The following is a 26,328-nucleotide window of genomic DNA, read 5'->3' as shown; positions in this document are numbered from 1 at the left end:
GCACTGTCACTCAGTGTCAAAACAGGATGAAAATGACATTTTGTTCCTAAGACTGAACAACGGGCTGCTTCATTTATCTTTTACTTTCATACTGAGGAATGTAATGGTTTGTTGTGTGTGTAGGACAAAGCAGCTGGTAGACTCGATGGATAATGCACAGGCATGAATAAAGAAATGATTATCAGTAACATTGTGTAACTGTGAGTCACATATTTAAAGTGAGTACAAACATACAGACACATGTAATGCTTTTTATTTCAATTTATTATCTTTAAAGAACCAATACGAATTGGGGATGTTTTCAAAATGGGTACAATAATAAAAAACTGACCATTTTCATTCTTCTCCACGATGTCTTTCCGGTTGGATCTTAGGCTCTGAGTAAGTGGGTTTACTTCTGCATATTCAGGGAGGTCCTATTATAGCCCATGTTCATGAATGCAATCAGGCTGAGTACCTGTTGCAGGAGCTGTAACATTGTTTACCTGTTTTTTAACTGTCTGAATGCATCAAGTGCGTGTCTCTACCTGCGTCTGTATATAAAATGTTCAGCAGGGTTTGGTGGGCTTTTCTGAGGTGGACGAATTATTGCACTCCAACAAGGTTTAACGAAGAAAGAAAAAAAAGGAAAAATAAAAGACATGGCTCTCGAAGGATTAAAAAAAAATAAAACAAAAGTATTGGATAACAAAGTGTCCTTGCCCCTGCCAAACTCATAACTGCCACACATATCATAGCTCGTGAATAAATATCTCAGACATATTCAAACTCAGTGAACCCCTAAACTGAAAGTGACTCTAAGTGAAGTGTAGGGTAAGAGGAAAAAATTACTGCATTTTCAGGTGAACTTTTGGGTTTTTGTGCAAAAAAATAAAAAAAAAACAAAACAAAAAACACCCCGATACCAAAATGGACAGTCGTAATATGTGTTCATAGTTTAAAAAGGTTTACTTTAAAAAGGTACATTATCTGGCCTAATCATCATACCAATAATTAGTGAATGTAAAAATCAGAGTATCATTTGACGTTACATCTTCTCCTCACCATTGCGTGTGTGAAAATAAAAAAATTCACAAAGTGGAAAATTGTTATCCCATGATCACAACTGAAATAAAAAGACAATAAACAGGATGGACTCGAGTTGACAAAATTCTGGCCCGTGGTTGAACAGTGTAACCGGGAGGCGGGCCTATCTGTGTGCTTTGACCTTCCATTCATTGGTTCGGCTGGTGGATCCCCAGATCTAGATTCATTCATTCATCCGATCACTGGCTTGCTCTCTGATCAAATAACCATGACTCAGTGTTTACAAATCATCACAATAATTACTGATAGCACTCTTCATTTTTTTTTTTTTTAAATCTCCCCTTGATGGAAGATAACCCCACTAGATGCGCATAAGAAAGATGCACTGATGGGCAGCCTACTGAATGCAGCAGTTGTGGCCGTTGGTATCCTTGAACCGCAGACGCATTTTGGGTCTGTATTTCTCGAGGTAAAGAAGCTGTTTGGAGTTGAAGGCTCCACGTCTCTTCCTGAAAAGAAGCAGAGGAAGGAGGGCAGATCATTAGAGAACACATTTACGCCAAAGAGCACACAACACCAAACACAACAGTTATTACTGCTTCAGTTATCAATTAGTAATTCATTTTCAACATCATACTGTTACTTATCAGTCTTATAAATTTAGGGCTACAGCAAACATCTGGATGGCCAATATTTAACATGTATTGCAAAGTGAGAATGGCCTGGCACCTGCCAAAATCCTTAAAAGGTAGAGTCTGCAGGATTATCCTAAAAAATGAAATGTCAACTTTTACAGGAATAATCCTGCTCAATCATCTCCTACAGGCCTCCATACATGTGTGTCAGCGTCTGTGTCTGCTTCACTCTCCTCCTCAGCCTGAATGTTGAGGTTTTCATTGTTTAGAGGGGTTTCTGGGCGAAGAGTAAGTGTGATGACCAGAGCGCCCACCACATAGAAACACGATGCTACAGGTGGTTGCTGTGCTAGTGAGCGTGTTCACGTACTCAAGGTTGGATGCTGTTGGTGTGCACTGCCAATCTATCAGTATTTATTTGTCAAGTGCAAAATCATAACGAACGTTATCTCAGGTCACTTTCCAGTAACATTAACAGGTCTAGACCTGTCAATGTTAATACAATTTTATTTACGAGCACTGAGCCATTGAGGAAGAGCTCAGTTTGAATGTTTGCCAACAAGTAACAAAAAATCCCACAAACCCTACCTTGAAAGACACTAAAAATATATTTACCTTGTTTTATTATTACAAAAAATTAAAAGTGAAAGCGATAGTTTGCAATGTCACTGAGGTTTGTGTGGGGGGACTATTTCCTGACGGTAAGACACTTCCCCACCAGAAGGCAAAACAAGTATAACACAAAAATGTTGAACTATTCCTTTAATACTGACAACCTGATGGGTACTTGTGAGAAGTCAAATTTAGACAGAGAATTTCGCCTGGATACTGGCAGAAAAACAGCGTGAGAGCTTGAAATCACAGTTGAGCTTGTAGTTACAATAATTTTCAAGGACTAGTACCTTAATTTGCACACTATTTCCATTTTTTGGGGGAAAAAAATGAGTTAAATCACAGAAGAATCAATCTTTATTAGAGGAAAGAGTAGGTAAGGTACTTACTGCCTTATGAACTGCACAGCATCCTCATACTTCACCCCGCTCTCAATGAGGGCTAAGGCCACCAAGACTGGAGCTCTGAGAAGAAAGAAATCCAGTGGAGCAGTAGAAGGAGAGAGGAGAATCGCAGAAGGAAAGAAGGAGAAAAGAAGATTTAATGCCATGGTTCACATGCTTCCACAGTAATATGTTGGAGGGAGAGGGAGGGGGTGTTAAACCTGGGAAAGAGGCCTGGGAAATCAACAGGGGTGCACATGTTCACTGTAGCCCTGCTGGGCACTTTGCTAACACTTTAGCAACACACACACTCACACACACACACATAGTATGGAGATAAGTTACACTAAGGAAACCATCCCCTTTCTCACAGGATGAGAGAAAAATAAATAAAATAACTTTCTCGACCACTTTTCGGGTCAAATCTCAGTGCTGACGGAGCGTTTCCTCAAGCGGCTTTTCTCTCACACTAAATTCATGAGGGATTGAAATGTGAGAAAGTGGGGATTGAAAGTAAATCAGAAGAGAAAAAACTGTGCTGAAGAATATTGTTAAAGAAGAAGACAAACAACAACAAGGCGCATAGCTGCAGCCTCCTACACTAAGGGCCGTAAAACTCTGGAAACCCCAGATGAGTGCAGTAAACACGGTAGAAGAAGAAGAGGGGGTTGGATTCAGAAAATGCCAGTCTAACCAATACTGGTAATTACACAGCCTCTGGAATGCCACAGGATCCAAAACGCTGGAAGCCATTGAGAAATTGTGCATTTGTGGTCAAGAAAGACATTTTCACACTAGCCTGCCTACGTCATGTGCTTCAGTCTTCAGTCTGCAAATATGACTGTGCAAACTCATGACCAACAGACGAATCACATGCAAATGTAATTGCTCTTCCTTTTCGAGTCAGTGCAGGCAACAGAGTGCTGTTAGTGACCAGAGATAAGCAGCTGATTGTCTATTTACAGGAGCAGGGAGAGGGCAAAACTGTTCAAGATGCTAAATCAATTGCTGTTTATTTTAGACCAAGTACATAACACAGTGGATGCTCAGTGCAGCGTGTTCCTTTTCACACCAAGCTTTGGTGTACTACGGCAGCAACAAGTGTTAAAAGAAAGAGAAGGGGGTTGCAAAAACCACAAGAAGATGAGAAGGATGTGATTTAGACTTTTAAAAATGCTACAGGGTTTTTGTATGTGTCATTTTTCCTACAATTAGCTAACATCTCACCAAACAGCTGGAACACAACAATATTACAACTTTGCTGACCACTGAAGACCTTTAAGTCACTGTCTCCATGACCAATTCTGCAATTTACCAATTTTATAGTTCTTTCTGATCCAGCCTGCACTTTTCACACCTTGTGACATAAAAACAAGACAAGTTTTAAAACAGGACTCAATAAAAGTGTCGGGGTATAGTACAAGAGTCAATGCGTGGAACAGAACGCTCTGATCCAAATTAACCCCATTTTTAAAAAAATAAATATATCTACAACCTCTTCCACCCATGTGTGCAGACATTCTGCAGTGGAGGTTTTCCTCAGAAAGTTTCAGCATTCCACAGGGGGTTTTCCATCAGCTGTTGCACACTAGATCTTAGTGGAGCTTAAGAGGCCGAACTGTTCGAGAAAAATTGGTTATTTTTGCTCTAATGTCATTTAGATTGGCAGCTTTAATAAGTGGTGTAAGGCTGCCACGAAACCAGACTTCAAACCTTGATTAAATGCCAGTAAGAACCAATGGTAAAACAACTTTGGATATACTGATGAATAATAGCCAGTTGCACACTTTTGTTTTTATCAGCTATGCTTGCTCTCTTTATACGATCTCCCCTGCATCTTCCTCTTTTCACTGATGAGTCTTTTATTTATAGACATAGTGTTAAAAGGAAGTAAACTGTGTTGCGTTGAAGCAGACCGTATTGAAAATACCGATACGTGAATGGAAGAACTCAACTTCCAACTAAGGCTGTCAAAATCTTCTGCCCTCAGACCATAAACTAGTTCCTCCCCCCTCTGCGTGCAGGCAGTCTCACAAAGCAGATTCAGAACGTCTCAAAGTAATACAGTTGAGAACTAATGACTGAAAATATGCAACAATACTTGGTGGTGCAAAATACAGGATTAAAGCACATGCTTTGAATGCTTCAGGAGCATTAGAAAATGCTGCACGTATTCACGCCTACCTTTACTCACTTTACTTTTGGAGAGTGTTCATGTCTTACTTTTAGTAAAAGACTGTCCTATTAAAGTTAATACAGGCCACATTCAACTGACAAGCCGACTAAAAATGTTCTACTTCAAATTATTTAATGACAAAAATGGTGCCTGAGTAGTTGTAAAAACTCTGCCAACAAGGTAAGAAAAATGTCTTGATGCACAGAACTAATGAAGTGAAATTTTGTTACAGGACAATTTTTATTTTCTCTTCAGAAGCATTTCAGGCAATTTTGTCTTGTAATATCTTGAACGATATTTTTCTGTCTTTATGTGGCTCATATTAAGCCTAACAAGATGATTTTTACTAAAAATACAAAAAAAACACTGTCTAGATTTTAGTTTTTCCAAGGATCAATGTGTAAAAATGAACATTTAAAAATTCCCATGCCACAAACCTCTTACTGTGACCAAATTAAACAAACAAATCATGAAACCATGGATTTTGTGTCTCTTTACATTTCCCCGATACAAAAAAACTGTTGATGAGAATTGCCTTTGAAAATTGTCACAACACCAAGCTTGCCACTCACCGTCCCAGCCCTGCTACGCAGTGTACAGCAATGCAGGAGCCAGGTTCCTCTCGAAACTTGGTGTTGACGAGCTTGAGCCAGTCATCCACAATCTGGGTGGGAGGGGGGGCGCCATCATCGAAAGGCCAGTCCTGAAGGACACAAGGAGAGAGAACACGTGAGAGGGACAAAACAAAGTTGCCACAAATGCGTTAAATGTGTCTCAATGCTTACCACAACTTGTATCCCCTCCTTCTCCACAGGAGCTTTATCGTAGGTGGCGTCACAAACTCTCACCAGCGTGTTTACGTGAAAAGTCTTCAGCTCCTGGCAGACATTAGAAAGAAGAAAGAGGCAGCGTTAGACTGAGGACTCGCAAAGAGGATGTTCAAAAACAAAATTGTGTTTATTTGCAGATTTACCTCGGTGAACTTGTTGAGCGTGGCGTTGGTGGGGTTGTGGGTGATGAGGAACCTCATGCACTCGTGGACAATCTCGACTGCAGCGGGGCGGTTCATGTTGGCGAGACGGCTTAAAAAACAATTACAATACAATACTCTTACAAAACAAAAAGCGACTTTTTGGCTCAGAAGTCAGCAAAGACTGCTAGGATATTTATATGTGTTCAGGGAGGGGATGAATAAATAAAAATGACAACACGTGGAGGAGGATGGGTCAGGGGGACAACAAGTGTTCAACTATGGGATGATGTACACAGAGAGAGGGTTACAAAAAGGATAAACTAGTCCACAGTACTCCAGGATGTAAAAAATGAATAAAAACCAACTTAAAAAATTGAAAAGAATAAAAAAGGAAAAGAAAAAAGATGAAGAGACTATCCAGGAGTCATCCAATCAGTTTTTACCCCATTCAGGAGAGCTGTTTGTGATTGGCTGTTTGAGAAGAAAGTGGAAAGCAAAGGGTTTTCGTATTGGTCGGGACACGCAGGGGCAGTCGGGCCAAGGACTACGCAATATCCCAGGGGGGGCCTTTGAGAGAGTCAGCAGTTCCTAATGAGCTGGCAGTCAGGGAGGTTTCTGGGTAGCGTAGTCCCTCGGGGGGCGGCCGATTCACTTCTCCGCGGAGGTGAGGTGCTGTGCCTGGCAAAATTCTCCGCTCACACACGCCATATAGGTGCGGCTGAAGTTGTCACAGAAACCCTGTAGACAAAAGAGAAAGAGTTTTTTTGATGACATCACACACACACACTCACACACACAGCTGAGTGATTTGTGTTTCTATGTTGAGCTAGTAATTTGAAAAGTGCTATTTTGAAAACACAAGAGCCATTGTTCTAAATGACTTAATTACTAGTGTCAGAGTGAGTGGCGGCAGGCAGGTTTAAGCCAATGATTTCACTGGCTGAAATGACAGACATCACTGGTCAGTTTACAAAGTGGTAGTTAATTCTGAGTTGGAAAATATACAACAATAACAACAACAACAAACACTGTATCACGCATTTATTACAACAGAAATAGCATCTTGTTTATGTTGCAGCGTATTTAATTTGACCTCAGATTAATTTATTTCTAAATGCAGCTTATGGAGTTTTTAAAGAAAATATCCCAAATCAACAACCTAATGAGGTAAGCATGATCAGATTGAGGAGCAATCTGCAAAAATCCTGACATGGTAGGTTTAACCATGGAGTCATGGACAGTACTCATTAAAGAAATATAAGTTACCCCGACATGGCATTAAATTTAGAAACCAGAACTTAAGACTGCTCTCCTACATACATGCAGCCCAGTGGACTGGCACACCACAGTGAAGCAGCCCACCTCAAAGCAGCCACTAGAGACTACTTGTGTCCATGACAACTCCAGCAGCATGGCATTTGCAAACCTCATTTTGGTGAGTATTTCATAATAATTAATGCACTTCTCAGGCAGATGGAAAATACTTCAAGAGCTCATCTCCAATTATTTCACATGAGTCTGTCAATGCAGGAACAAAATAAGCTTGTGACTGCTTAGCATAATTCAATCTCATTCAAGAGGCCACAAACAAAGGCTGGAGTAAATTATTAAAACTGAACTATAGCTAATTACAGAAAATGTGAGTAACTATCATTTTATCCAAGATGATCCAGTCTTATAAAATTTGGATAAAGATGCACCAGGTATGTGTTAATGTTTTAAACAGCTTGTAAGTTAATAAAAATAATCCTTGTAAAACTATCCCACATCACTTATCTGAATAACTGCTGGTTACACCAGATGCTTGAAAAATCAGTCCTTGGCCCAAGGGGATGGGGCAAATCCATGTGGTAGCTCAGACATTTCTAGTGAAAGCTATAGATACAGATCATTTTTATATGTAAGTTGGCAGCACAAGCCAAAATGATGGGTTTAATTTCCATGCTGACCAGCAGAATACAACAGAGGTCGGAACTAACTCAAAAGAAAAAAAAAAGTCAAAACTCAGTCGATTTCTTTAACCTTTGCAGAATCACAACGTCTAAGAGTAAACACTATGACAATGCTTTACTGAGTGCAGCTAACAGAGCTAGCACCATGTGCCTGGGTCTAGGGCTGCAGCTGTCGAATATTTTAGTATTCAAGTATTCTACTGAAAATCCAATCTATTAATCGAGTGATCGGATAAAATACATTTTTATTTAGTTAAAGAGCAGTTATTTTTCAAATGAAAATTTTTCTCTTTAAGAAATAGAATTTTCTGATACAGCATGTCAATAAGAGCACTTGCTTTGGTAGCTCCAAAATTTGTAAACACACTTTGACACATTTTTTGTGCCTTGTACATCTCATCAAATGTTGCGGACCCAAATGGCACCTGTTTTGTAGAATGACCCATTGGTCTCCAAACTCCAGAAAAGAAGCTAGATTTGTTGCTAGTTGTTATTTTGTAAAAGAGGTAGCTTGAGGGGTCTGAAAACTCTCTTAATATGGCCTCAGCTCTATTTGAAATACCATGCTTTGATCTTTTTTAAAATTAAACGATTCCTCGAGGCAGAGGAAATTACTCGAGTAATTTTTGTAATCGAGTACCTCAAATCATTCGAGGAATCGTTTCAGCTCTACTTGGGTCCGCCTTAAGGCTGGTTTATACCTCTATATTAAATTGATGTCATTGTCGAGCGCTGAAGCCCACACGCATATCCTGGCGTGCACCACCTTCAAAATGTTCCGACCCATTCAAAATGGTGCTGACTGCAAGACCACTGTGCATGATCATGATCCCTGCATTTAACATGAATATGAATCTCAATCTCCATTTTCTCCATCACTCTAAAGCCAGACTTCACTGTGCTACAAGATGCCATCTGTCAGCTGTGCTTATTTGCATCTGGCTAGTAGAGCATAACATAAAAAACATAAAAACAACCATAGCTGGTGGTGGGTGGCTGGGCTACAGCTTAGACAACATTAAGCAAAGAAAATTCAAGCCTACAATAAATAAAATAAGTACCTTATTTTACAAATCTGAAATTATTCTGCTGATTAAATAAGGTGACAGCATTTCGTCGTGTCACTTATGCGCAGAATAACAAGGGATGGGTATTGGTAAGATTTTATTGATACCAATGGCCTTATCAATTCTGCTTATCAATCCAATTCTTTATCAATTCCCTTATCAACTCCTGTGAATTCTCTCTGTACAAAAAGTAGCTTTGCAGGTTTTCTGTGTCAACAACATTTAGTTGAGTATACAAGTTAACAAAAAGAAAAAAGGCCTCTGGATCTGGGTATCTCTGAATGGAAATATATAGTAAGAAAACAATAGTGTCCTCTCCCTTAGGGTGAGGACCCTCATAAGTAAAAATCACATAACATGGGACAATGATGTACTGTTTTGTTGTATGTCATTGACACAAATAGGCCATCAAGTGTCTCAAAGTGATCAATAGCAAGTTGTTTGGATCCTTAGTTATAAAGCCAGCCTTGAGGCACGTAACGTTTTTTTCATTTGCCTGTAAGTATTTTGACATTTGGAGTTCAGTATTGTTTGCAAAGAGTAACTGTGATGCATTTCTGTGAAGAACGTTGATACTGTATTCTGAAGCCCATGTATGCTAACTTCAAGCATATCAATGCAATTCCCTGTATACGTTAGCATCAAGCTAGAGCTATTTTGTTTGTATCATTTTTGGTAAATAAGGAGATTTATACCATGCTGAATGTATTGAATAGGAATCTGGTGTGAAAGAGCAATGTATATTTCTTTGTGTGTTCAGTTCAGTAAAACTTCAAGCAGAAAATCTTGAATCAGATTTTCTTGAGAAACTGTTTGTATCTGCTAAGCTAAGATAGCTGCAGCAGACAAGTCGACGTATGGTCCAGCAGCTCATGTGAAGAATTGACAAGAGAATCGTTAAGCAAAAAGGCTAATGATACCGATGGATTGAAATGGTTCTTATCGAATTCTAACAAGAACCAGTTTTTGATACCCATCCCCAAGGACAACCAGAGCTGATTATCTGTAAGGCGAGAATGTGATATTTTTAAGGTGTGTTCTGCATTTGAAGATGTTACAAGTCATTTGAAAAACCTGGTATTGGAATGCCACTGCTGGTCACAATAAGAGGAGAAATTTGTGTCTTGAACGACTGTTTCAGTAGATCTCTGCTCTTTTTAAATTCCAGCTTTGTGTGTTTGTAACACTGAGTCCAGTGTCCTGAGAGAAGCGTCGTCACTGCCTCTACCTTCCAGACTTGGTGAACACACTGTGGACTGGCTACACCTCTGGATTACATCATTCTGTCAATTCACCACCTGATGCCAAAATGGAAATTAATATCATGCACGCTACAGAGTACACACACACACACACACACACACACACACACACACACACACACACACACACACACACACACACACAAGGTGTCTCACAGAACAGGTAATGTCTGGTTTGTAACCAGCCATGGAGCACTCAGTTAAACTGTGCCAGGTCCTTGACAGTCTAAACCCAGCCGCCACAAACTGGCTGAAACTGTCTAAGAGCAACACAGGAGAGCGCGAGGAGGGAGGGAGAGTGGATGACGAAGGCCAGCTATTGCTACACCCACTATGGACACAAAACAGAGGGAGGGAAAGAGCTTGGACTTCAGCACCATGTCACAGGCAGTAGTCACAAGGTGAGGATTGCGGTGTGGGCAAAGCTTCAAACAGTCCCGGCATTTCTGTCCCACGCTCCCCCTTTTCACCTCCTCGAGTCTGACACAAGACTCTCTGTGCTCGCGTCGAAACTTCACAGAGTGCATTCACAACTTCTGGATTGTGTCTCAACTCCACCTGCTTGATTTTGTATTTCTTTTTTAAGATTCACTTTACTGAAGGCCACACCTCATAACGGCAACAGCTTTCTCCTCTATCCTCTTCTTTCCACCCACTACCCCACCGTCACTTATCCTTTCAGTCAGCTGCCTACCACGGAGCCGTCGTCAAAGACACGCACCAACGCACTTTCCTATAAATTTCTTTCCTCCCCTTTGTCTTTTATACTTGGCTGTGACTACAAGGGCACTAAAAAACCCTGTTTTTTGTATTTTTGTTTAATAGCCGTGCTCCTTCATGACGCCTTCAATCACCGCCTCTAAGCCGTGCTGAACACAACGTGTCATTGCGGCATGCACACAACTGAAGCTCGAAAGAGGAGTAACAAGACTATCTAGACTTGTTCGCCTCTGTCCCACCAGATATTGGAAGAGAAAGGTGGAAAAGGTGGACAAGGGATGAGGAGTATCTATTTTCCTTTAATTCAAGGAAATAAGCGAGGTAGACGATCAAAAAAGCCAAAAAGACTGAGAGAACACGAAAGAGGAGAAAGAACACCACAATTGCTACTTTGCTCAAAGAGAAAAAGAGTTGGAGAGTGGATGGTTATCTTGTGACCTCTTCCACACTCTTATTTAAAAGTAGATACTTGTTAGGTTAGCAGCACTGCACGCGCACAAGTTTGACAGAATGAAATTTGCATCACAAGTTCACCTGTCAACTCATCATTAACTCAAAGGACAGACATATTGAGGGCAAGGAATTCAAAAAATCTTTAGCGTGAATGACATTTGAACCTTACACCACAGCCTTAAGCAAGCTTGTCAACAGAGAAGTGAGTAAAACGCAGCAGCAGGAGTCCTGCCCAGCTGCCTGCCAGCCTACTTCTGGGAACCCATGCAAATCAGTCTGAAATATGCAAACTGGTTCTGCAGTTACACACTGCACTGACACAGGAAGAGCAAAACAAACACACATACAACACACACCTAATGTGTTTGTAGAAGCACAAAAACACACTAAACCACACAGGAAACAAGAGGCAGTGTGTATACGAGCTTTGAAAACTTAGAGCTTGTTACAACCTTCTAAATGGGTGATTCCACATTACTTTACGGTTTAGATACCACCAAGCTGTAGCAAACCAAGAAGTTGAAATACAGCCATGAGTCATCACCATGATTATCTTTGCACAGCTGCACAATCAGATCATCTCAAAGTGATAAAATGATGATAATTCAGTCTGAAATTAACGCTTTAAACGTTATACCACGCTTTACCTTGCAAAGATCAAAAGGAATTAGATTCGGTATCTACAATCTTATGCTTGGCTTGTTGGTCTTATTTACAGGACATGTCAAATCTGTTTGAATGATTTCTAATGTTAAGCGATCAATCAGTGTAAGTCCTTCTGCTGTCCTTTAAATGGAAGACAAATGTTAAAAAACAAGCTTTAATCCTTTTTTTTAATAAAATTTGCAATGAAATAATTTGAGATCATATGAGGGATGTTCAACCCAACCTAATCAACACCTGAGTTACTCGTGGTTTAAAAAGCAACATTAACACTTTCACTCGTGTAAGCCTGAAATAGATGCCATATGTTGTGGTTAAAGCTGGAGTTCAGCCACCCACATCGGGGAAGGATCTCTTCATAATGGCGACAGTCATGCCTTGTTGTTTTGACAGTTGAAAAATGGCATCTGTGCTACCGTGGTAGTGTGATTTGGCAAATTAAAATTGTAAGCAGGTAGTGTTGGTTGAATGGGCATCAAACCACTCTGCTGATGCATAGCGCAGAAGTTGTACAAGGAAACCATCTAAAATGCCTAATGAATTAAAAAAAAAAAAAAAAAAACTGTGTCCAAAACTGAGCATATTCAACTTGACCCTGGCAACAAAATGACATTATGAACAAAGCAAGACACGAAGTGAACAGGCTAGAGGAATTACAGCCAAAACAAGAACAAGGAGACATCAAATATGTATTGGGAAGTGTAGGAAATGAGATTCGGTATCTACGAATAGTTACAAGCAAATATTGAATAGCTCTTTAGCCTGAAATGCCGATCCCTAATGACAGCTGTGATTCACTTTTACAAACATAAACAAAGCCACTAGCAAGCTGATCACTCATCATGTCAAATCAATCCTCAGAAAAGGATTTCTGGCACTGTTAGCTTCTTCTTACCAAAACCACAGACCATCAAGTTAAGTACATCCACCAAGGTTCCATGTTAGCATGATATTGGTTAACAGTGTAGTTAAAATACTAGTTTTGATTAGCATGCTAATTTGTTAGCCAATGCTTTGTTTCTTCAGAATTCAAATTAACCAATACACCAAAATCAACTCATCAGGACTCAAATAAATTGTTTGGCATTGACAGAAAATATATAGCAAATTTTAAATGGGTGCAACCCTCAGTCTCCGCTCTGCTGCTCATCAATAAATTTATATTTCTTACAAATGTAGCATTATTTAAAAGCAACTACAAAGAAATCCTCTACCATGCACAGATTTCCTTATTTTTTGTGCTATGTTTTTTCTTATAACTATCTGCAAACCATATATTGTCCCTTACTTAGTGTTGACTGTTTTCACACTTTTAGACTGTGGTTGGTATAAATTTGACTTTTCTTTTCAAGGACTACAAAATTAGGCACATCTGAACACCAATTAGTTTTTATCAATTTAATTCATTTTTTTTATCACCCATTACATGGTAAGACACCTTCTTATGTTATATAAAGCATAATTGAACCATAAAACACAGAGATTTAAGAGATTTAAAATTAATAAATCTGAAAATGACATGATTTCAAGAGGTTTTAACAAATGAGTCCCTTGTACTTCAAAAAAGTGTATTTGCGTTACATCCGGCCATTTGTGCCTGTACGAGTATATATACTAAACTAGGAGAAAGGTCACCGAGTAAAGGCAGAGGCCCACGCAGCGGCCCAGAGAGAGCTCCCTCGGTGCCCTGCTCTTCATCACGTGCTCTCCGGTTGGAGTAGTGCTGCTGGAAGTGGATGGGGGGCTGTGGGGAAGGGAGGGAGGGCGCTATAGGGACAGCTTCCCAAATCAGCTGGCCTCTCACAGAGATCTCGCACAGTGACACAGGAGAATGAACAGAAGGAGAGAGAAGCAGATGGGAAGTGTGGGAGAGCAGAGCGCTGATAAGGACCTCGATATCTCAGAACAGAAAAGGACAAGCAAACTTAAACAGGTGATTAGGCTGCAGAAGAATGAGAATCGGGGCATGGGTATCTTACAACCGGTTTGGTGCAGAGTCATCAGTCTGACTGGTAGGGTACAAAGTTAGCCAGCAAACCCAAAGAAAAGCCTTCAGTTTTGTGTCATTTAACTGAAGAGGCGAGGGTGGAGAAAGAACTCTGAACTGGTGGGGTCGTTTGCTTTTTAGAACATGTCCTTTAAATACAGACTGTAGATTGGAACATAGACAACTGGTCGATTATAATCACATCAAAATGGAAAACATTTCGCTACGTTAAGGATAATCCAGCCATAGGTCTTTATAATCCTCGAGCTGAGGCAGAGCCAGCTCTTATTGACACCCAATAGCTGTCAGGTGGTCAACACCACCGCATACATACAGTACAGTATGTACGCCATGAACGTAAACATGGGGATAGTCACAGGCTGGGTTAGGCAATAGATTTGCCACAAGGCAAGGGGGACAATCTAAAATTAGTCAGAAAAACACACACAAGAAATTGAGCTCAAGTGTCTGGACAGTGAATACACACACTGGTGGGACAGAGTGGCAAAACATCAGACTTGCGTAAAAAACGGAACGTTTGAGTCCATTTTCACCCCTTCTGGTGAAAGATGTTAGTATTACATGCAGCCATGTCTCGTGGTCTGAGGTTGTGCCTGATTCTTGCTGGTGTTTTGTCTGAAGCCAGACTGGGCACGACCAGACTGTACTGCCTCAGAGCAGCTGTTGGGCAGCACTGCTGTGTGGGAGCCGAGGCACGGAGCAGGGGGAGCGCCTGTCAACCATGGCAAGCTGGACAGTGAGGGACGGAGGGAGGAAGCCCAGTGCTTCTTAAGAGTCAGAGCAATGTGGAGAGAGATAACACTCAGCACTCCTGCCGCACCTGCTGGATACACCCAAAGCACACACACACTTCTCCCTTTAGTGCCTCACTCACTATTCTGTCAGGCTGCCTGCTTTTGTAGAAAACAAATGCTCAAAACGAAGAGCCTGCGTACTGCATTTATGAGAAGTCTGCAGAATAAGGCTGAAACCCCTGACAGTGGAAATCACATAAGCAGGAAAAGAAACGAGGCCAAGTGTCACACAGACATGTATTTGTTGTTGTGGCCTTGGTGAATACCAAATAAAAACAACTGATATGCATTTAAAATGTCACAGAAAATGAACAAATTAATAGCTACACAAGGGAATAGATGTGAAGAAGAATCTTCAAGACGACAAAACAATGGATAAGACAAATTAAACAAGAGTAACAAGAGAAAGAGTTTGGCAGTGGACGTGTCTGTGTTAAAACACAGGATCACACCTGCCCAATGGTCCAGCTGGTTCCCTGCAGTGACGTCAATCCCGTTGATAGGCTGGGTGGGTGGATCTCACCCCCTACAACGAAGCTGTCCTCAAGATATTTGTTCGTGTTCGAACCATGCCAAGACGAGATGAAGAAAACTTTTCATTCATTTTGAAAAAGAGCAGAGACTGTGGGGGGAAAGCATCAGCTGGTTAGTCCAGTCTTTGTGAAGGTGAGCACAGGCCAACATTATAGGATCAACAGCTCAACTGAGCAACACCTACTCCTGCTTTTGTGTTTTTTAACACTTTGACCAACTGGAGAGGTTCCTCTTGACCTGAAGGCCTTTTCAGAGAACTCTGTGTATTTAGCTGAGTGTGACAGTTGGTGTCAAGCTGGGTGATTGCAAAACAAGCAGGCTCTGGTTCGCCTCAAAAGACTGGTTACCCACAGTGAGCTGCACTGGTGCATCCAACTATCACTTCTACAGTATGCTACTGTTTTCAGACAAGGGATTAAAGTCAAGAGGTTTAGACTTTAGCTTCATGTGAAGTAGTAGTTGCACAACCAATCCACAGGTTAGTTCTCCAATTTTAATTCCCAATGGAATCCTGGTTAAAAGCAGAAAAATGTGGAAAATGCTCAGGAAGTGGCTTCAAAAGCCCTCAGTGAGTCACAAAATGATGGTATTAACTTCATGCTCAATCAAAACAAAAGCTCCGTGTAGACTTTTGGGACACCATCCAAGACTGCAGGGGCCTGTCAGTGTGGGGTAAAGTAACAGGTCAACATGCCATTCAACAAACACAACACATAAAGGAAGTAGTGTGCACAACCCTCCCTTAACGTCAGTCATGCTTGAAAATACAGACAAACAGACGAGCTAGCCTTAAAGAACACTCACATGCCAAACTTTAATGATCCACAATAGTTAAGCTTCCAATCTCTGTTTAGAGCCTCACCAGTTTATCTTGTGTAACCAGCAAGGCGCTGAAATCCTTGGACAAGCTAGGACAAGCAAGAAGAGAGGAAAGCCTCTATGCAAACCTGGACTCCACCAGAGATCCTAACCTGCGGCAGTGCCCCACGAGGTGAACACTCCTGGGGTGTGCAAACAGGAGTGGCGGCCCTGAAAGTGATACTCTGAGTCAGTGGATTCTATGTGGCCTCACGCTTTGTTGGCTGAATTCTGATAACGTGCCCACCTGTGGGTTTCTTAGAACGAAGGAGTCACGGATCAGGGGAATTGGTACATGTGAAATCAGCTCTTCTGCTGAGAGCAGCACCTTCACTTCACCTGTCATGAGGGTAGGTTGAGGCTCAATTATAGCTCTGTGGGAAGTGCTGCTACCAGGACCAGCTTCTTGACCAAACCTCAGACTCCACAATTATGCAAGTCCAGGGACTGTGCAACACTGTGTTCCCAGATACACTCAGGGTTTATATCTTCTTGATAAATTTCACAGCCACTAACTTATAAATGTTCCAAACTGATTGGAGCCTTTTTGTACAAAGGATAGTATGCAGACACATGTGCTTTTAAGCAGAAGCCTTTATTTACAAAGACAGTTCAACTAATGCTGCGTTCCAGGCAACCCATAACTTGGAAATTTCCCAGTTGAAATCTCTGAGTTCTGACCAGGAAAACTCCAACCCAAAGTTTGTGCACAAGGAATTCTGATATGTAAACAAATGAAATGTAGGAGGGGCGACGATCAGGTAACTTATACTCTATATTTTATAGTATTTGTTGTTAAGTTGAAACATATTTTACATTGATCAATGCACTGAAAATGAGCTAAAACAAAGCTTTATATTGTTATATTACATTATTGTAATTATTATTGTTAGGATGTTCAAATCCGATACACTAATTGGTATCAGCGCACGATACAGCTACTTTGGAGGAATTGGACAGTATCGGATTTCGTTACGTGATCGGGACAATACAGTTTTCACATATTTTCAACATAGTCACACTTAACCGCTGCTATAAATCAAACCACGCTGAAAACCTGTCCACTGTTTAGGGCTACATCTTTTTGGGAATTCAATGATAGTAAAACAACGTTTTGCAACATTCATAAAGTGAGTGTCCCTCAAGGAGGTACTAACAGGGCTCACTGTAATACAACAAATATAATAAATCATTTACAACGGTATCACCCAACAGAGTAGGGGATTTATCAGAGAACGGTATCGGATCGGTATCGGCAAAACATATTGAGAAAAAATCAGACTGGTTCAGGAGTCAGAACCCTGTATCAGGTCCCTAAAAGCTGAGTTATTTACCCCATGAATCACCCCAAAGTTGGAGGTGTCAGCAACATTCACAAATGCAGACAGGAACAGGTCTATGATGCTGAATAAATATGAAGCAGCTAAAGACATGATCGAGACTAAAAGGAACACAGCTGCTTTATCTAAATGAAAGAAGAACTGGTTCAGATTTATTCTTGTAGCACGTCGAACAGTTTTAGATCGATATTTCAGCTGCACCACCAATAATATCAAATGCTGTGGTGTGAAGACAATAAAAAGGGTTCAAAGCAATAAGCACATGTGATTTCACATCGAGGAAGTCCAACATCTTGTAAACTCTGGTTTCAGCTAATTATAGTATCTGCTGAAGTATGATGCACTAAAGTTTAATCAATAACTTGTATGGGTACTTTTTCGGTTCAGTAAAGAGTCCTGCTGCTCTCTCTTCCATCACCCCTCTTCCAATCAGCTCACAGAGCTCCAAGATCAATCAAACCTGCTCTGGCACTGGTTCTGAAGACTCTGCAATACTGAGAAACCAGAGCTTAATGTGGAGTCACACCAAACCAAATCCTGCTTCCTGCTCCAGGTCACCTAGGTTTGTCTGTACATCACTGGAAAAATAGCAGAAAATTCAGTTAATATGAGCAACAACAACAAGGTAGCAACAAAGTGGACCCTGTAATCCAATCAGAGTCTTACAGCTGGGACATGAGTCACAATTTGTCATGTCTGTGTTTACCTGTGTAAAAGGTGGCACCGTGCACAGACAGCCTGACTCAGGCTTGTGGCTGTCTCGAACGGAAATAAAATAAATCTGTTATTTTCAACAGGCTCCCTACTTAAGTGGATGTTTATCATTTTTAAAAAGGACAAACAAATTAAACTAGTGAACACCACAAAAATCTGCTACTCTCAGTCCAAAATTTAAGTGTGGCAACAGAGCCACGTATATCAAGCAATGTCCCAAAGTTTAATACCAAAAAGGTCTGTGGCCACAATAAATGTACAACACAATGATCTAGTTTAGTTTGCAATAATCAGAATGCTGACTTCAAAGACCTTTGCCCTCGTTTTTTTTTTGTTAAGACAAGAATATCACCCCTGTTAGCGCCTGAGTGTGGGCAGAGTGTATTTGATTAAGCCCAGAAATAGGATGGGGGAACAGACTGACCCTCCAACAAATAGAACACGCCAACAACACACACACAATCTCCAGGGCTTCTCACAATTTGGTTTTCAGCCATGGCCTCTTTCAAGAGATGATATATTCACCTCTACATCTCACCTAGCCCCATACCTTTAATTTAGTGATAGCAGCCATCAAAGTCGAAAAAGTAGAAGCAATATAGAGAAACACAAAAACTGACTGTATTGACAAATGGCCACCACTTTGACCGAGGAAACAGCAGGAATGTTGATATGAGATCTGATGGGCCTTTGAGGGTTCATGTTTATTTTGTTTTGGACCAAAAAGACACACTGTCATATTGAAGATGACTTGTTTAAAAAAAGATTTTGAGCCACACACGTGCAGTACAGGCTGCAACATGACAGGGTGCACTGACAAGAATTACTCTGACTCTGAGTAACGGATGAAGGGCTTTTAAGTTGACATGGTTAAATATTTATATGTTAAAAGTTAACTTGAAGTTAAAAAGCTTGATCACTTCCTTAGAATGACTCATGACTTTGTCTGCCTGCAACAACAGTGAAATGAGTCCTAGTTGCCTGAGTTTGAGCTATCAGTAAATGTAGGCAACAGTATTTCTGTCTGGATTTCCTGATCCTGATCTCAACTTTAGGACTGGAGGTGATCTCAGCATCAGGGATTACCTCATCATGATGTCATCTGGCATAAACCATATACAATTTGCAGCAGAATGAAAAGTCAGCAGCACAGAAGTATTTTTAACTGGAAGAAAAAACTTGGATTGTAGTAGCTTTAGAGCTGCATTCAACACAACCAACTTAATACAGCATCTAAATATTAACATACAGACATTTGGCTGCTGTGACAAGGCGACAAACTGTGCCCTAAAAGGAAAGCAGATTTCTTTTGGACCTTTTGGATCCACTGTATTTCTTGAAGCCTCCATGCTGCATGTCAGACTCCGCCTAACCAAGGCACTACAGCAAAGTTCACGACAACATACGAGGTGATTTAAACATGATGTGACTGCTGTTAGTTCAACAACGGACATCCAGGGCTCTGAATTTGGTCCCGTGTCATTGCATGGGCTCACTGCATGCTGTGGCGGACTATTCAAGTCAGGCTGAAAAAGAAATTTTTGATGTATGTCTTTAACTATTCAAGTTAAATTAAGCTATCAAACCATTAGGAGCAGAATTCTGATCATACACTCCACTATTTATTTGGTGCACCTGTTCAACTGCGTGTTAGGAACAGGAATATCTAATCAGCCAATTGCATGGCAGCACTGTAATGCATTTAGACTTAGACACTCTTTTTGATTGGCCTCACTTATCATTCACTGTACACTTTGTCAACACTAGCTCATTATGTTTTTCTGCTGTAATAGAAGCAGTTGATTAGTTTGCATTACAGTTGCTGGTTTATTGGCTGTTAGCTTGCAATGCTACTACAAGCCTTTATTTGCTGTGTTATAAGACTTTCATGATGTACGCTTCTCTATAAATTGAGAGTAACTAAGAACCTTACAGAAAATTTCTGAGCTGAAGCATGACAGATAAATAGAAGCTGCTGTATTATTGCAGATCTGAATACTGTTGATATTTTTCTAAATGGACATCCTCATTTGATCTATCTAGCGCAACAGGTTACCTCTCTCTCTGCTCCCAGGGGACAGGAGCTAATCTTCCCACAGAGTACGTGTTGTTCTGGCTGCTTCAGTCCAAGCACAAGAGGCTGGAGACAGGAGGTGAAAGAATAAGTAACCCCACTATTTCCATGAACAGGCGAACACCCCCCTACGCACGCACTCGCACACGGCACAGCCCACTTATCACACTGCTTCACAGCCTCTGAGTGAGCACAGATAAACAGTGTGACGATCAAAGGCCTCTGATAACGCTTGGGGGGTGAGGGGGGGGCAAGGACTGATCTGTCTCTGGAAAGGGCTGAAAGAGACCAGGGCTCAGTACCTTAGAAATGGGAATGAAAAGAGGAAAACGTATCCAAACAAAGGCTTGTTTTGTCCTCACTGTGGCCTGGTTCCACATTTTAATTACACTTTACATGAAATGTAACTCTGGCGGTTGAACAATTACACTTGAAAGAAAAACAAAGTTGAACCCAACATTTGACTGTGGTTTGAAAGAGTGATAACACGAGGGGAGGCTGATTCTCTGCTGACAAAGGAAACAAAGGAGGTTAGAAGGGGTTTATCGGTTCTGAAAAAATTGTACAGGGTGCTTCATTGAAATTAAGGACGCCAAGTATTCCATGTTGTGCTAATAGAATTGATCTATAAAACTATTTGTTTACATATCAACCAAAATACCTTATTGAGACATCTGCAGTTACATTTTAATTGATTAAAACATTAACCTGTTGTGGCTGGAGCATTGTGAACATTCTCCCAATATTTCAATGGATAACTGACTTGCAGTGAAAACCTATCCATTCAGAACATCCACAGTTTGATGTCGCAATTTAGTCACAGTTCAAGGTAAGACATTCAACAGGAAAGTAAAAACTGTTTATTCAGCATCACCTCAAACAGTCTACAAGTGTCTGTGACAACTAGATGCACCTAAACTACTTCTTGAAAGAGATACTAGTGCTCTGATGGCTAATCTTAATCATTTTAAGCACATTTCAGTCTTCTTTCAATCTTCATATTGGCTCACAACATTTCTTTCAACTGCAGCTGCTCAGAGACCAAGTGTGCGTTTGTTTGTCGTGGGCAAAACCCCAGCTTCTGCCAACACAAAAACTGAATATGGATGGTGAGTACTGAAGCACATTTAACAGTCAGTGCAAAGAGCTGCATCCTTGCAACAGCTGATGAGTCAGTCACAGAACATAGTGCTACTACACGTGTGTTTCGCAGGTGCATCCAATTATTATTCACGCAGCAGAGTTAGAGTCAATTCAGGTTGCACACACTTTTACTAAAACCAACCTGAAGGAAAAAAAAGAAATCCAATAAAATGAGAATGAGTTTCTGACGAGGAGGTCGACACCCAACAACAGACCCAGACTGCTGAATGTCTGCTCACTTTTTTGCCGAAAGGTGCAGAGTCCCACTGTGCCATCAATTCTTCTGACATTTGCAAACTAACACGGCCTTCTGAGAGCAGCATCGGGGGGATGCCTGTTGCCATAACAACCATTATCTCTGCAGTAGCAACAAGTATCCCTGTGGGGAGTTGTGGCGTCCCTCGTGAGGAGATCAGAGAAGAGCAACGTCTTGTCTTTAAACAGTGAAAGAGCAAAGCTTTAGGAAGCTGTTGGGGCTTTGAAGAGGGTCAGGATTCAGAAAAGGTGGCTAAACATTAAAACTGATGTTAGAACTTTTTAACTCTTGAAATACGTCACTCCCCACAAACAGAGAAAAGCGCTCAGTGATCTCTGATCTGAGTTTGGTAGCCAGATATCTTTTAAGCTTACTGCCAGAGTGAACTCTTAGTTTGAGGCCACGCTGTGAGAAGCAGTCACACATTTCATGAGTTTATTAAGCTGCTTAAGGAATGAGGTAAAGCAGGGGAACAAAACGGAGCAGGTAGTAGAAAAACAAAGTGAGCTGGTTTATCTGCAACAACTAAGCATTTTCTAGACCAGTTATTTCAAACTACAGCATATTCTAGATCAGTAAAGGTAAACAGCAACATGAAACGTCAAACAAGAGCTCAAAAAACAATAACAAAGCCTTTCACTATAGCATGTTTTGGTCAAGGACTCCGTTTTCCCCAGCAAACTGCAACTCTGGCAGCTCTAGCTTGACAAGGTAGCTATAAACACAAACTACAAAAGAAAACCCTATCCCTACCTGTTGCTATAGTTTCCAGTGGCACACTTGCAGCAGTATCTAGAAGAAGTGTCAATCTGTCAGGCAATGCCAGCGCTCCAGAGCTTGTGCCTTTTCTTTATCCCAGCGCTGTGGAAACAACAGTAAACGAATGCCGTGCCGACTGGGGCATGATTCATTAACCGGCACAGCAGAAGAAACACACAAGGTGCCCATGGCGACTAATGCGTGATCATATACGGGTTTTCACTGAACAGCTTAAAAGAAGGAAAGAAGCATGGGTACTCATTCCCAGCTCTCCACCCTGGGCTGATTTCAACACAACAAAAAAATAGCTCTGGAGCCACAGTTCTGAGCGGACTAACACAGTACAGCCAAACCTTGTTTCTTTCTTACCACAGCCAGGCCTTTTATTGCCACAACTACATTTTTAATAAGTTAAATCTATTCAGCCACTCACCTTAGACAAAATATTTTATACTACACATATATCAGCCCTCACAGCACCCTGTGGTAACATGGGCTGCATGCCAACAGACAACAACATAGGTGTCCCTCTCCCCCAGTAACCTTCTTGTAAGTCGGAGTCATGTTACTGTACACTGGGCTCATCTTTCGCAGTTACGGTAACCAAGGCTGAGAACTTCCCTTCTTGTGACATGGCTTTATTTAATGCTGCCTGTAGACTGAGGAACTACCTTTGTGTTGGTGTCAAATGTCTGTCAGGCAACAGCTCAACCTTATACATGCAACAAATTGGGCAATATAAATTTAGATGCGAAGGATAGCATCAGGTAGACTTTACAAAGGAGGGTGTTCGCCTGGTTTCAGAATAAGGATGAGAGAAAACAGAACAAAAGCAGATTCCAAATAGAAAAAAAAGTCAGTTACAATTTTCCCTTGAACCAAAGTAAATCCAGGGTCACCGATCAAAGAAATTTAACAAACATGCAGCAAATCTGAAATATACTTAGACTTCCAGTACCACAGTTCACAAAGATGCACATCACTCAGAGCTATTGAGACTCTGGGTTGCTGTGTGGTATCTCCTGAATGAGGGCATCCCACTGCACAGGTCTGTGTTTAGCCTCAGGCTGAGCTCCAAGTGGACTGAGAGGAGCCATACTATTTCTAGTTTGGGCTGTGAGTCAATTAGCTATAATATCAAGCAGGTTGCCAGTGGGAGTGACCTACTTGCACAATGAAAAAGCAAATACAGACTCACAATGTTATCCTGTAAAAGTTGTGAAACCCTTACCTGGAGGTGGATGAGTGCGCCTTGTTGCTGCTAGAATTATACAAAGTGATACATAGAGTCAACTGCTTAAAACGTAGTGCTACCAGGGGATCACTGTTACCATGTTGGACTAAATAATAAGGGGGTCTAAACGCTTACAGTTTGTGACTGTTAAAGAAAGCAACAGAGGTCAGGGGTGCAAGTGCATGTCGGATGTGACTGCTTGCTTTAGCCGTCACAAACTTTTAATGTTTAGGCCCCCTTATTATTTCGTTTACCCAGCGGGTAAGAGGGGCACAAGAGGATTGTTTTCAGTTATTCACCTTGTAACAAAAAATGTAGTACCCCATGTCAACAGCAGCTTTTGTAAACTTCTAAACTGCTAAAAAAGTAGGTTCTCACTAAATGCAATGTATGTATTGTAGCAAATGCAGTAACAAGAGGGCTATAGTGAGGAAAGTCACCGAGTATACATACTCAGTGACATGTTTCTGTGTTTGTCTGGTAGCTGGTAGAGGGATTGTCTCAAGTGGATAAATTAATCACCACATTATTTAACGACATGTTTTATCATTAACACAAATCTACTCTGGATATTTGTTTAACAATTAATGCAGGTTTGAATGCTATAAATATGTTGATTTCAATGTAATGTTGTATTTTCTTATATGATATAAAAATGTTGGTATGCTATTTTAATAGCTCTGGATATAAAATATAAACCAATATCAAAATGTTCTGTTACTTCTTTCATCCACTGCCTTGCCCTCTACTTTGAAAACCGGTTGTATTCACGCAGTTTATCTTTTAAATTCTCTGCCAGCAAATTAGGTCACCTTGCTGTGACTCATAAGCAGGAATGTATAATTAGCTTACCTGTTACACCAGTTACACATTGACTCATCCAACCGAGTTGTTGGGAGTGTTCAGAGCTATTCATTTGTATTAACTGCCCACTAGAATTTATTACCAGAGGGGAGACTGAAACCATTGGAAGGTCATAAATTGAAAACTGAGAGGCATGGGAATGTGCTGCGGCCTTTAGTGTCACAGCTGCTCGAGTCAACTTCCTCCCAAAGTGCATTTCCTCATTTCGCTTCAACCAACATGGCTAGCTAAACGGATGGCCGCTTACTGTTTTCGGAAACCAGACACGAGTAAAATGAAAGACCCACCTAACCCTTCTTTGACTCCATTTTTACACGAAAGGCTGACGAAGTGACTGAGTCAACCGGCTGGTTAACAACAGTGTCTGTAGTTTGCAATACAGATGCGTACTCATAATATGACAATGGACAACCTACAAAAAATCAGGTTGTCGTCTATTTCATGTTAATGTCAATAAATCCATAGCCTAGATAAAGACAAACGGGTCAACCATGCTCTTGGTCAAGATTTGTCACAAAGGGCGGAAAGTAGCTAGCTCGGTTGCTATCCACCTTTAGCACCCGCTGGCCGCTACCGACGCCTGGGTCTACCAAAAAGCACTAAGGGAGCAAAGTACCGAATTAAATCCCAAACACTATATACACTTTAAGTATCTCGGGTATAATGGAGCCGCTGACTTGGATGGTTGCCGGGACAACAGTTAAAACGTTGAGCTAAGCACCGTCAACGTTTAAGCTAGCTTTCCGTGAGCAATGCTATACTCGCTCACAGACCAACAGCTAATCGAATAACCACAGGTATCGTTAGCCCTTATAAAATCCAACTGTAGACGACGTTCAACTCTGTGCACTTACTCGGTGTTATACCACCCACTGTGGACTTTTTTTGCTAAAGAGAGGCAAACAATCAGTAACTGCACATTGTGAGTATAGGTCGTACAGTTGACCAGTTAGTTTTCTTCTCATTCTCAGTAGATACCTTAGCTAATGTTGCTAAGTTAGCTCACAGGCTAGCCCAGCTCCCGTCACTTTGCCTTCCCCCAACAACGTTTAGCAGCCTGCCAAGAGAAGCGCTAAGACTAGGTTTACCATACTTCTAGAAATTATGGGCAACACTGATGACGGAGCAATATGGCAATATAACATTTTCAACAAGAGTGAACGTGATATTTCTGACAGACAAGTTTCACTGCCAGACCTCAATACGTGGCTACATACTGTTTTATCTACTTAGACAACAACTCGTGTTAACTTTAGCCCCCCTTGTGTTGTGCTAATCCTTTAACAATGAGTGTCCCAACTTTCTAATCAGGTTCTTGCGGGTGTGTGATGTAGCATCGCGTGTGATCATATCACCGCCATGCCACCAAAAATATTTTATTCTTTTAGGTAAGCATTTACTTACGAAGAGCAGGCTGAACATTGAAATCCCGTGACTACCCGGAGAAAGTGGAGGGAGTGCAGAAACCGCTGCCAGGTCGCCTTTTTGTTCCTCTTTAATGTGGCAGCTTGAATTCTCGTCGGAGGGTCGGGAACTGTTGTTGGGGAGGAGCCTCCTTGGTGTGGTGACACATTCAGGGACTATCGGATATACAGGTTGCGAGGGAGGCCAAATCAGTGAAAAGACATCTCAAGGGAAAAACCTTGGAAATCTGTCATTTTTCCCGGCGAGTTTGTAAATCTCAAAATACAAGATCAAGCGAGACTAGAAAACGCAACCATAGTTAATAACGTAAACAAAAATGAATGTTATACTGACCATTATCACAACCATGCTACAGTCCCAAAAAGTTGGGTGTGCGGTTGATAAAACGTTGGAGCAATACTAA

At 41.1% G+C, this 26,328-nt stretch overlaps 1 protein-coding gene across 1 annotated transcript; it reads right to left on the bottom strand.

Annotated features, from left to right (window-relative positions):
- Positions 1-246: 246 nt before the first annotated feature.
- ptp4a2b (protein tyrosine phosphatase 4A2b) lies at positions 247-26,062 on the bottom strand. The gene is made up of 7 exons (XM_074687316.1): positions 25,905-26,062; positions 6,249-6,543; positions 5,806-5,914; positions 5,618-5,710; positions 5,405-5,535; positions 2,663-2,737; positions 247-1,535 (listed from the first exon to the last, which is right to left on the bottom strand). Exons 2-7 carry the CDS (start codon positions 6,251-6,253, stop codon positions 1,424-1,426), a joined length of 525 nt encoding a protein of 174 aa, XP_074543417.1. The 5' UTR covers positions 6,254-6,543; positions 25,905-26,062; the 3' UTR covers positions 247-1,423.
- Between the last annotated feature and the right edge of the window lie 266 nt (positions 26,063-26,328).

Source organism: Halichoeres trimaculatus, unplaced genomic scaffold (genome assembly GCF_033239565.1).
Source record: "Halichoeres trimaculatus isolate MK-OKI-2021-1 unplaced genomic scaffold, fHalTri1.1 fHalTri1_scaffold_14, whole genome shotgun sequence".
NCBI lineage: Eukaryota > Metazoa > Chordata > Actinopteri > Labriformes > Labridae > Halichoeres > Halichoeres trimaculatus.
The sequence above is the reverse complement of the archived record's forward strand: the minus strand, read 5'-3'. Positions and strand labels throughout refer to the sequence as shown.